Source organism: Schistocerca americana, chromosome 6 (assembly GCF_021461395.2).
Source record: "Schistocerca americana isolate TAMUIC-IGC-003095 chromosome 6, iqSchAmer2.1, whole genome shotgun sequence".
NCBI classification, from domain to species: domain Eukaryota; kingdom Metazoa; phylum Arthropoda; class Insecta; order Orthoptera; family Acrididae; genus Schistocerca; species Schistocerca americana.
Window position 1 is genome coordinate 362,718,020 of NC_060124.1, and position 13,689 is coordinate 362,731,708.

Below are 13,689 nucleotides of genomic sequence, written 5' to 3' on the forward strand. Positions count from 1 at the left end.
CCTTCTTGGACATCTTGAATCAGTTAGTGCCATGAGGGTGCTTGTTACAAGAGCAGCAGTTGGAAACCTAGAATGTCGTGTGGATGTTACTTTAAGATTAGAAGTGTGACTAACTGGATAACTGTCAGTCTGCCAATCTAAAGCACTGAGCTTCGATCATCAGTGGGTCCTAGATTTTTTTTTTTTTTTTTTTTTTTTTCACTTACCGATTTTTTCACCTTGAAAATAATTTGTTAATGTGAAAAATACTTAATCATACTGTGTTTCAAGAATCCACCATAAACCATACGTCCTACTGTAACTGGCTGGGTAAGTCAGTTCATAAGACAGAGAAAGGAAAAGGGTGTACCACATCCAGTAAGGTTGTGTCTAGTAAAGCAAAGCAGTGCTCTAACCAATCTCCCTTTATGATGGGAGATCCTAGTAGTTATGGAGTAACTAATTCATGTGTACTATTGCTGCAACCCTCACAGTTAGTCCTGCATCAGCAAGTTACAAGGTGACCTAAGCGCACTGACCTCTTAGTGGCCCAAATGGTACTTGACAGGATCAGACAGACTAGTGGAAAGTGACTTTTCAAGGATGTGATGTAGATTAAGTGGAGAAAATATGCAAAGTTTTAAGGACATAGAAACGAACGTCAGTGATGTGTAAAATTTTAATATCAAGCAAATTATGTCCTCCTGCTCAGTGCAACTCGGTGGCACCCCAGCTCCTGGTCTCTAATCTCCCTTCCACCCCTTATTTTCTCCTATCTGTTGCTGTCTTACTGCCCAGTATTTTCAGCCATACCTCCCAACTTCTTTTATATCCCTTTGACCCCACCATTAAGTGGGGGCAGGGGAGGGGGGGAGGGAGGAGGGTTCCTAGGGCCATCTAAGAACTGAACCCCAAGGCTTTGCAATGGTAACCTAGCCCTTACCAACTGTAGCATCATATTTTATGTATCAATAAACACATTTCTGTGATTCAATATGGAAAGTATGTATTTTACTGCTCTAGTACAAATAGTATTGTTACCTATTATTTAGGAATAAACACACGACTCACCGAAAGGCAGAAGCGCTGTGTCATCGACAGATACACAAAAAAAGGTACAGAACTTTGATTTGCTAGCTTTCAAAATGAAATTCGTTTCTGAACCTGTAGGAGAAACACACACACACACACACACACACACACACACACACACAAGTATTCCTACAGTGTGCTCATTTGACTGCCAGAAAAGGCCAACAGTGAGGGTACTAAGGTGAGGTTACGTGGGGATGCAGGTGAGGTGGGGTGAGGGATGGAGAGAGGGGGGAGGGCAGGGAGGGTTGGGGGGGGGGGGGGGGCATCTAGCAGCTCTTGGGAAAGTGAGGGGCCATCCGTGGGCTAGATAGGGTTGCAGGTAAAGTGGGCAGGTGGCAGATGGCTGAGCACGAAATTTCACAGATTAGGGCGTGACATGGCAGCACACAACTATCTGACACAGAACAGGGAGGTTACACAAGTGAAGAATGTGCTGTAAGGATAGCTCCCATCTGTGCAGCTAAGAAAAGCTGTTGGTGTTGGGGAGGATCCAGATGGCATGGGTTGTGAAACAGCAGTGAAATCTCGCATGTTGTGCTCTGCTGCATTTTGTGCCAGTGGGTGCCCAACCTTCTTGTCGGCAATAGTTTGACAGTGGCCATTCATTCTCGTTGACAGTTGGGTGGTTGTCATACGAATGTAAAATACTGTGCAACAGTTGCAGCGGAACTGGTATATGGCATGGCTGCATTCACAGGTAGCCTGGCGTGGCCTGACTTGGTCATCCTCCTATGAGACAAAGGTTCCACCACTGTTGTGATGAATCGGAGTGACTACCTGGTGGATGGTCTCTGCCAGCAGTCCAAGACATCCACCTACAAGCTCTGCCAAAGTGACCCAATCCCAGAAGTCCAAAATAACCTCCACTTCCTGCTGAAATCCTTAGGCCCTTTCCAGAACCGCTCCCTTGAATCCATCTCCCTGCTCTCCGCAACAGCCCACACACCCACCTTCTAAATGTTCCCCAAAATCTACAAACTTAACAATTCTGGGCTCCCCATTGTAGCTGGTTACAGTGCCCCTACTGAAAGAATCTTGGCCCTCGTTGACCAACATCTGCACTCAGTTTTTCCGTAACCTAGCCTCCCACATTAAAGATGCCAACCGCTTCATGCACTGGCTCTCAACCATCCCCACGCTCTTTCCTTCCGGGTCCCTACTTGTCACTATAGATGCAACCTCTGTATATACCAACATCTCTCATGCTTATGGCCTTGCCACAATTGAACACTAGCTCTCCTATTGCCCTGCAGATTCCAAACCGAGCACTTCATTCCTAGTACATCCAGCCAACTACATCCTAACCCATAACTACTTCACCTTTGAAGGGAAGGTATACAAACAAATTTATGGCACAGTCATGGGAACCCACATGGCACCCTCCTATGCCAACCTGTTCATGGACCAGCTAGCTTTCCAAAATGGTAAATCCCTGGTCTGGTTCAAGTTTATTGATGACATTTTTATAATCTGGATCCATGGCCAGGACACCTTGTCCTCATTCCTCTACATCTCAATACCTTCTCTGCCATCCACCTCTCTTGGTCCTCCCATCGTTCCACCTTCCTAGATGTCAATCACTTCCTGTCAGATGGCTCCATCCACACCTCAGTCCACATTTAACCCACCAATCCCCAACAGTACCTGCACTTTTACAGCTGCCAACCCTTCCACACCAAAAAATCCCATACAGCCTGGCCATCAATGACAGTCACATCAGCAGCAATGAGAACTCCCTCGCCCAGTATGCTGAAGGCCGCACAAAGGCCTTTGCAGACAAGCAGTATCCGCCAGAACTAATACACAAACAGATCTCCCATGCCATATCCCGACACACACCTGATCCTCACATCCATCCCAAGACCAATCACAAATAAGTGCCCCCCTTGTCAACCAATACCATCCAGGACTGGAACAACTGAACCACATCCTTTGTCAGGGCTTTGATTATCTATCATGATGCCCTGAAATGAGGGACATGCTACCCAAGATGATACTTTCATCCCCTCACAGAGTGGTGTTCCACCACCCACCCGACAACATTCTAGCCCATCTCTGTGCCACTTTCACCCCCCAATGTCCTGCCACAGGAATCATACCCATGTCAAAGATCCAGATGCAAGATCTGCCCTATCCACCCACCAAGCACCTCCTACTCCAGTCCTGTCACAGGCTTATCTTAGCCCCTCAGAGGCCATGTTATATACCAGCTCTGCTGCAACCACTGAACAGCATTTTACATTGGTATGACAACCAACTAACTGTCAACCAGAATAAATGGCCATCGTCAAACTGTTGCCAAAAACAAGGTGTACCACCCACTGGCACAACATGCAGCAGAGCACTACATGCGAGATTTCAGTGGCTGCTTCACATCCCATGCCATCTGGATCCTCCCCACAACCACCAGCTTTTCTGATCTGTGCATATGGGAGCTATCCTTCACACCATCCCATTCGCATTACTCGCACCCAATATGTTTCAGCTAGTCTTGTGCTGCCATCTCACACCCTAATCTGTGAAATCGTGTGCTCAGCTGTCTGCCCCCTTTAGGTACACCCCTAGCTAGACCACAGACAGCTTCCCTCTCTCCCATGAGCTGCTAGACGCCTCCTCTCCCTCCCGGCCTCCCGCTTCTCTCCCTCCCGGCCTCCTGCTTCTCTCAATTCCTCACTTCATCCCAGCCTGTACCCCCAGCTCACCTCAGTACACCCACTTGGGCCAGGATCTAGCTTGCAGTCAAATGAGCACAATGTAGGGAGAAAGGTGTGTACGTGTGTGTGTGTGTGTGTGTGAGAGAGAGAGAGAGAGAGAGAGAGAGAGAGATTCTCCTACAGCTTGAGAAAGGAGTTTCATTCTGAAAGCTAGGTAAGCGAAGCTCTGTACCTTTTGTTTGTGTATCTGTCAATGGCACAGCACTTCTGCCTCTCTCAATTCATAAATAATTTGCTATTTTCAACCAGAGCTTTCCGTACATTAATATTATTATTACCTTTTAGAGATGTCAAAATTTGTGTAGTTTTCTTGACTTCATTCAGAGATTTTCTAAATTATTTTTGGATCCTAGTTGCACTGATGATAATATTTTCCTGCACAGTAATTTAACAAATAACCCAATTCTGTCTATTGAATCACTGCATGGAAAAATTGATGTCTTTGCCATAAGTGACATACAAAAATGTATTGTTTGTGTTGAGATTATGTAGACTTTGTCTAGAAATTCTAATACATTTGAAATTATATTTTTACCAACAGGTCCATCACAGAAAACACTCCAACCTCTATCCCAAATGGTGATGAAGATACTGAAAAAATAATTGCTGGAAAAGTGGAATTTGAACAGGAAAGGGATAAAACCTCGGCTGAATTCCTAGATAAACAGAATAGTTTGATTGATAACGAGCTTGAAGTCAAGAAACAAACAGATAGTGAACAGGAAGTGAAAAACAACAGAAATGAATTTGAACAACAGTAAATAGCAGTTTCGCTTTTTTTCTTTTTTTATTTTCTTAAATTAATCCTACTCTCAGTTTATTATGGGATGGACAAAAAAATTTCCATGACATTGCATACAAAATATTGATCAAGACATTGTATGAAAAAGCACATTTTCAATTTTTACACATAATTAGAAATGTTCCATGCGCTCTCCTCGTGTTACACGACATGACGACACAGTGTGGTAGTCATGCTCAGCCCACACATGTTCGAGCATGTCCCTGTCAGTGTTAGTGCAGCAGTGATGTGATCCTGGAGTTCAGTCAGTGTGGTCGGAAAAGGTTGTACATATGTATTGTCTTTCACATATTGCCAAAGAAAAATAAGCACAAACTGTAAGGTCAGGAGATCTCGGGAGCCACCTAAAGAGCACCAAATCATCCTGAGCACATCGCCCAACCTATGTGTTTGGAAGTTCCTCATTCAGATAGCAACACACTTCTCTATGCTAATGAGACGGAGCTCCATCTTGTTGGAATATGAAGGGTGGGTTATCAGCTGACAATCTCGGAAACAACCAGTCTTCTGTAGGTATGTCATACCCATCACAGTTTTCCCAAGAAAAAAGTAGGGCCTGTAATTGTTGCTCCATTACCCAGCACAGAAGACATTCACCTTTGGAGAATATCTTTCAATCTCCACCGAACACTGGGATTTTCCGTGCCCCATATGCGGATGTTGTAAATGATTCACTTTACCGTTTAGGTGGAATATCACCTCGTCACTGAATACGAGTCAGCAGGGAAACTCGTCATTTTCAGTGCTTCCTGGAAATGTTCACAAAATTCATGTCTGACAGTGCAATTGTTTGGTTGTAAACATTGCAACAGCTGTATGTAATACGGTTTCTGAGGTAGCCTCTTCAGCAGAACCTGCCACACATTTGGCTGAGGAATGCCCAGTTCGTGACGTGCATAATATGTGATTTCTGTGGGCTACAAAGGAACACATCTCGGACACACACCGCTGTTTCCTCCATGACAGGTGGTCGCCTGGAGCTTTTTCATTTGTAGAGGCAGCCTGTGCCCTTTGAGCTGTCGATACCATCGCAGAATGCTTGGGTGGGTTGGTGGCTGTATGTTGTACTGTCTTCCGAACACACGCTGCACGATAGTGACAATTTCTGTCTTCTCATATTGCAACACACAAAATGCTTTTTGTTCACTAGCCACCATTTTGCAAACTGTTATCACCTTGCCACCTGGCTAGTCAAAATGGAGCCTGCAGTGACAAAAACAAAATTTTAAAGTACGCTCTTTTGATTGGTTATTAGTAAAAATGGGTAGACACTGTATATATGTGAAGTTCTAAGACATCAAAGCCCAGTGAATCATTTATAATCACCTGTCTATTGGGTTGGTGCACAAGTCTGTGCCATTTTTCATTTGGTTGGCTGCACTGCATTGTGGCTCATTATTAAATTGTTTTTCTTCTATTTTGAGTTTGATGTGAACAGGAGCGTGTATGTAGATAACTTGTTGTTGTGGCTATTTTCAGGGCTAATTGGTGTGGAGTATCAAGTAGAGAAAACTAACTCTACCATCAAATTTTCCCTTTTTAGTTTAATCAGGGTTCTAGATCTGCATAAGCCATAAGAATAATTTGTGATGTGTACGCGAGGGAAGTATTAATGGTTTACTTATTTCTGAGAAGCAAAATTCGAATTGTGAAATGAATCAGTTTTTGATGAAAAGCACTCTTAATAAGTTCTTCCTTTTAAAGTGCTTTCTCCTGATGATGGGCCGTGGTCCTTGTAGCCAGCTCTGAATGTGATGCTGCAGCATGGAAGGCATCGTAATCAGTGGGTATTGCCACACATCGTGGACTATGGTCACTCAATCATTGTGCTCCATTTGCATTCATTGGGTAAGGTGCAAAAATTGGTTACTTGAGTACCACATGTATTTTAAGTTAACATTCAGCTTGTTATAGGACAAGCCATTTCTTGGGAATTCTGTTAAATAAATATGCTCGTATGTGAACCTAATGAGGAGGAGAGAATGGTCAACCCATTTGGGGGGGGGGGGGGGACTCTCTTTGCAAAGACTGGTTTACACCGTCAAAAAATCATGTTATGCGTTGGTGGAATCAAACTGGCATTCTCCATCATGAATTGCTACAAGAAATGAAACGATAAAATCTGTAGCATGTACTGAATAGCTAAGATCACTTGCTTTTGCTATTGAATCCAAAACACATGGTAAACCTGTGTTACAACTCCACAATAACGCAAGTCGGCTTATGGCCATTATCATTACAGATGTGACTGCTGAACTTGGTTAGGAACCACTTCCTGACCATCCATATTCATGAGATTTGGCTCTTCTGATTATTTTCTTTTCTGGCCTCTCTCGAACATTCAGGGACAAGTGTTTCAAGAGAAGCTTCTCTTAGTATCTGGTTAACAGATTTCTTCAACTCGAAACCACATCAGTTCTGAAGGAGTAGCGTATAACACGTACCTGAAAACTAGTCGGCTGTCATTGACGAAAGATTGGATTAAGTCACTGAGTAGTGTGTCAGTGATGTTATTGTGTATTGTGTTGTAATGTAGTTTAGTGTAGTGTATTTTACGCTAATAAAATAAAATCGTGGCAGTGTGAGAATGACATGAACTTACACAATGATGCGTCATCAAATGTTCAGTTCATTTGTTGTCACAGAATTGATGTATTTCATATCTGAAATTATACAAATTGTGAGAAGTTAGAAAATTGAAGGTATTAGCTTACTGTCACTCTTCCCCTTGCTGCAAGGAAAGTTATTTGTAGTTCATGTTACCCGCACGTCAGTGAAAATGGCCTTTAATTTTGATTATATGCTGTAAGCCAGTCCTCTTTGGCTCCCTGAAATTAATATGCATTGGATTTGTCGACTCTGACAGCTTATGAGGGCGAACTTCCAGGCAAGGCACATGTGCCAGATCGTAAAAGTTCCTGACTGTGAGCCTACTCTCAAGTGTCCTCTCTCACTATATCTACTACAACTCTGTTCAAAATTCTCACCAAAATACTAGCATTAAAATGACAGGCTAAATTGTGTTAACACTGTTTTAATAAACACTGGTTTTATTATACCTTAGTCACAAGTAATATGCCCTATGTATCTATTCACTCTTTCCACAGCCGCAGTCATTCACAAAACATTTCCTGGTTTGAGTTTGCCATTGCCATTTGGTATTTTATGGTAACTGTTGAATTAAATATCCTTTCCAGAGTAATGAAATACCATCAGTTTTGCAAATTAGGAAATTTTTCCAAGATACTAGAAAACCTTCACACATGTGGGCCACTCCACATGGCAAACCAATCTGGACTGACTGGCACTCCTGCCTGAAGAGCTACAGATACCAAGACCACCCCTGTCCATACAATGGGACTTCCCTGAGAAAGATGCTATCTTACTGGAGCAAAGATGTGTAAGGTTAAATTTGCTCTGTCACGGACAGGATTAATATCTGTATACTTAAATATCGTAAATTAAACAGTGGAAAATACAGGATGGAATGTAACAGTATTATGAAAAGGAAAGTTGCTACTCACCCTATAGCAAAGGTGTCGAGTCGCAGATAGGCTCAACAAAAAGACGGTCACAAATAAAACTTTCGACCATGTAGGCCTTCGTCAACAATAGATGTAGACACACACACACACACACACACACACACACACACACACACACAAAACTGCAGTCTCAGGCAACTGAAACCACACTGTGGGCACCAGCACCAGTGCATGATGGGAGTGGCAACTGGTGGGGAGGGGGGGGGGGGATAGATAGTATGTTGAGGGTGGTGGACAGTGAAGTGCTGCAGGTTAGATGAAGGGCAGGGGAGGTGGGGGAGGAAGTAGTGGAAAAGGAGAAAGTAAAAAGACTGAGTGTGATGGTGGAATGACGGCTGCGTAGTGTTGGAATGGGAACAGGGAAGGGGCTGCATGGATGATGATAGTGATTAACGAAGGTTGAAGCCAGGAGAGTTACGGGAACATAGGATGTATTGTGGTGACAGTTCCCACATGCGCAGTTCAGAGAAGCTAGTGTTGATGGGAAGCATCCGTATGGCACAGGCTGTAAGCAGTCATTGAAATGAAGGATGTCATGTTTGACAGTGCGTTCAGCAGCAGTGTGATCCACTTGTTTCTTGGTCACAGTTTGTTAGTGGCCATTCATGTGGACAGACAGCTTGTTGGTTATCATGCCCACATACAATGCAGCACAGTGGTTGCAGCTTAGCTTGTGGATCACAGGACTGGTTTCACAGGTAACCCTGCCTTTGATGGAATAGGTGATGTTCGTAATCGGACTGGAGTAGGTGGTGGTGGGAGGATGTATGGGACAGGTCTTGCATCTAGGTCTATTACAGGGGTATGAGCCATGAGGTAAGGGGTTTGGGAGCAGGGGTTGTGTATGGATGGATGAGTGTATTGTGTAGGTTCGGTGGGCGGCAGAATACCACTGTGGGAGGGGTGGGAAGGACAGTGGGCAGGACATACCTCATTTCAGGGCCCACAAAGGTTCGTCAGAAACCTGGCGGAGAACGTAATTTAATTGCTCCAATCCTGGGTGGTACTGAGTTATGTGGGGACTGCTCCCCTGTGGCCAGATGGTGGGACTTCGGGAGGTGATGGGAGACTGGAATGATAAGGCACAGGAGAAGTGTTTTTGTACAAAAGGTTGGGAGGATAATTACCGTCTGTGAAGACGTCAGGGAGACTTTCAGTATATTTTGATAAGAAGAAACAAGTGGACCACCCTATTGCTGAACAAACTGCCAAACATGACACCCTTCATTTCAGTGACTGCTTCACAGCCTGTGCCATACGGATCCTTCCCCCAACACCGGCTCTTCTGAATTGCGCAAGTGGGAACTTTCCTTGCAGTACATCTAAGGTTCCCGTAACCCTCCTGGCCTCAACATTTGTTAGTCACTGTCCTCACACACGCAGCCCCATCCCCGTTCCCATTCCAGCACTATGCAGCCGTATACTTGTAGCAACTTTATGGCTATTTTAGGACAATATCTCCACAATTTTGCATTGATATCGTACAGTTAGTTGTGATAAATCTTGCTCAAATTGACATTCCCTATACTGCTCTGAAAATGTTGTTTTCAACTTTTATTTGGGGTTGATGGAGTAGTAAGTATTCCTTGTCAGAAGATTCACTTTGTTGTTGCTGAAGGAAGTAACTGTATCAATGGAAAATGAATGATCTGTCAGTACCAACAGCTTCCTCGGTACAGCCAACCTAGTTGACCTTAGCTAGCAAACAACACTGTGTTAATAATGTGTATTTGAAAGATGTTGAAATTAGTAGTTTAACTTCATCAATCACCAGACTTAATGATACCAATGTATCTACATGTGTCACCAGATGAAATATTTGATAGCAAAGTGGATAAATTTGTGTGTTTGTATTTTGATAAATTGTTTTTCTATTTGGTGTAGGATATTAAAGGAACAGGGAGATCTAAAGCAGCTACTGGCTCAGGCACAAAAATTAACAGAGAAACTTAAAAGTGAGCGGGCAAACATCCAAGCAGCTCTTCTTGAACGTGACCAACAGCTTCAGAATTTGAAGAAAATTTCAAACCAGGTAATTAATATCTTCATATAATTTTATATTTCTCTGGAATGTATGATCTAGCATCATTAGATTGTTTCAATAATATTCCTGTAGTGTTAGGGACTGCTTAAAGGTCCATGAAAACTTTAATCTTTATTTTATGTGTAAGTACTTCAAAATAGTATGTGTCATTATTCCTAGTAATGGCAGCCTTCTCCTCAGTGCATAAAATGGATTGGATAGATCTTGGAGACATCCCTCTGTCTTCAAATTTATAATGCAGACTACATGAAATTCCTCAAAAAGAAAATGTGTATTTTCTGCTATGGAAAGCTGTTGAGGAACTGATGTAATAGAACATGAAATAGAAGGAAGGACACATTATATTCAAAGCAGTTTATGAACTGTGTATTTTGGCGATCCATAAGAATTCTGAATATTTTGGAAATGAAATTTGAACAAGATATTATTGAAGATGGGGGGAATCGTTAGGGAAACAAAACAAACTTAACAAAATTCCTACCACTAAATGGCACTGCAAGCAGCAGATTATGTGAAATAAGACTCAGGTTATGCTGCTGTTCCTCAGTTTGTGTCTGAGGCTCTAGGCATGACTGTCTCAATGCTCTGCTGGTAAAGCTCTTTCACAAGAACAGTGACTGTGCACCAGTAGTTCTGCAGAAGTTTCAGTCATTCCGGGGTATGAAAATAGCCCTCATCAGATTTCTGCCAAGGGTCTGGACAAAATAATTATGAAATTAAAAAAGACGTGTTCTTCTGAAGTTCAATGTAGTGGGAGAAAAACATTGATCTGATGTTGATGGAAGATGTGGCCACAACATTGCAGGAGCTGTTGGGCAGTATGTGCAAACATGCAGTGCATGTGGCATGCCCTAAATTTGGACATGCCTTTGGATATGGCACATAGCAGTCTATGAAACGTCCTGTGTTGCTATCCATAAAAAATTACTCATATTCGAGTTGCTTCATACTGACATGCCAATGAGACAGTGCAAAAGTTCTCTCCTTCTTGATGCAGTCTGCTTACTAGTTTCGGTTGGACTCCGCCTTCCGCCAGACTTCTCCTGTGAAATGATTACTATTACTTAGTAACAGGTGCTGGTGGTTTCACAAACTAGGGTTTATTATTCCGAGTACAAATTAGTTTAACTTCCAGTCGACAAGAAATGTCTTACAGCCAATAACGAGAACAGACATTCGTTATACTTCATAGTCAATATCAGTCCTGTGTCATCTATAGGTCTCATTAGTTACCAAGTCCCACAATCACAGAACTTCACCACGGACGGAGCTCCATGGCATGCTGCACTGCTCTGCAGACTCTGAGCCCCGCCTGCTCTGTCATGAGCTGCCATCTGGCACCTCCAGAATATCTCCAACATAAATTACCACACCAATCCAAACAGAACCTAATATAATTTTTCCTGTTCTTTAATTACTTAAACCTAGTCTTTCACAATTCGGTTCTCGGTCTTATATTTTCTGTAAACACAAACACACACAATCTTGCAGTCTTAAATCAGCAGTAAGGGTGCATATCACCAACTCCCATTGACTACCATGTTCATTTACAATCTTACAACAATCATTTGCTCTAGAATTTCTTGCTTGCATGGAAGTGAACAATGAAGGGCCATGGAATATTTTGAGTACAGGCGAAGCTCCTTTCCGTCTCCACAGACATTTTTATACACAGAATTGTAGAACATGGGCAACGGAAAATAGCCGAAGGGAGTTAGGTCCTGCAGGTCCTTTTAGCTGTATGGTCACTGCTGAATGCTATGAGTGTCTGCTGAGCACCAACATCATTTTAACCCTTCAACAGCGCGCGTGTGTGTGTGTGTGTGTGTGTGTGTGTGTGTGTGTAGGATATCATTTTTGTGTGAGATGGGACTCCTTCACATATTACACAGGTAATGGCGCAGCTGCTGCAGAGGAATTTTGGAAGTGCTGGAATTATCACCCTACAGTTTGGCTGTCCAGATCACCTGATCTCAATCCATGGGGGTTCTTGCTGTGTTCGGTGCTCCGATTACGAACCTAGCTGAATTGAAGGAATGCATTGCAAAATGCATTCTGGACACGAGCCCTGAGACACTGATCTGTTGTGGAACATTCTGTTTCTCAGTTTCAATATGTCACAGAAATCTGTGGACAGCAATAGTGCCACAGCTACTGAATGCCAAACTTGTGCCGTGAAGCACATTGTGCAGTATGGTTGGTTTAATGTGCAACTTGCACCATAGCCAGCATATCGTGATTCATCTGTCATTTGTAGCTGATCACATATTACATTAGGTCGTTTGCAGCACCATCTAGGGGAAGAGTTTTTGTTAAATTTTTTTGTGTCCGTAATGTTTTTCCCTTCTTTGGTAATATTTCATTCGAATTTGACATAGTGGGCATAAGTTTTTGTAGCTTTTTGAAACTGGAACTTTAATTATAATTACCCTATACATCAAAATTGTGCCAAATAAAATTAATGTGAGATAAATCCTCAGTTCATTGAAACCATTGCACTCCTTTGGCTTTATAAAGACTTTTCATACCTTAATTCGTTCTCCTGGCATAATGATAATTTGTCTTTCAGTCTGTTGTCTTTCAGTCTGTTGAACATTACGTGGTGGTTCATGATTGTGGGACAACAATGTGTTTGAAAGGATAGAACAAATATATATTATCACAAAAAACTTACTAAAATTATTTGACAGTGGATTTACATGTTAAGTTGTCATTATCATAATTACAAGAGTTAATCGATAAGAGGCAGTAAAGTTAAAAAAGAACATTTATTCAAATGTACAAAAAAGTATGATGAGTGTTAGAAAAAGTGGAAATATATTGGCTTATGACATTGTATCATCATTATCAACTTCTATAGCTCCCAGATCGTTGCTGGGTCTGCTTGCATCATAAGCCTCAGACTCTTTTGATGTCCTCTTGCCATTCTTCCCTCTCTACTGTGTCCCAGACCTCTCTGTTGTCATTTCACGAGCCTGTATTGGCATCCTGTCAACTCCCATTCTTTTAACATGTCCATATCATCTTAATATTGTCTGTTGTAGACTGTTTATGTTTAGCATTGGCATATCATTCACTATTTTTCTGATTGTCTCATTCCTTGCTCTATCCATCCTTATTACTCCTAAAAATTTCATCTCACAATCCTGTATCCTGCTCACTTGCCTTTTCTTCATTACCCACATTTCCTATATAAATGTGAGTACTGGAGCATAATATGCTCAGTATAACATTTGTTTGCATTTTGGTGTTATATCCTTGTTAGGGACCAGACTTCTTACTCTGCACAAATCCACATGTTTGCCTTCCGCTTTCACTAATCTTTTTATCATTCCTCCTGCTGTCTTCTCAGGTACTTGGCTTTTCACTTTCTTTAGTACTTGCCCCTAATACATATATCTGTTGCTATTGTCCTCTCTCGTAGTACCCACTGTCACAATCATTTTACACTTAAATAGTGCATTAAATTTCAATCCCCCCCCCCCCCCCCTCCTCCCCATGTTTAGTCTT

General features: G+C 42.4%; 1 protein-coding gene across 2 annotated transcripts in view; it reads left to right on the plus strand.

The window, feature by feature from the left end:
- Nucleotides 1-13,689, plus strand: part of LOC124619629 (E3 ubiquitin-protein ligase rnf8-like) — a 134,847-nt gene that overhangs the window by 33,027 nt on the left and 88,131 nt on the right. Inside the window, exons 4-5 of one of the 2 annotated variants that reach the window (XM_047146139.1) lie at nt 4,330-4,545; nt 10,014-10,167. In XM_047146139.1, the coding sequence (XP_047002095.1) occupies nt 4,330-4,545; nt 10,014-10,167 (370 nt within the window). The remainder of the gene's footprint in view (nt 1-4,329; nt 4,546-10,013; nt 10,168-13,689) is intronic. The other variant, XM_047146140.1, reaches the window with a different exon arrangement.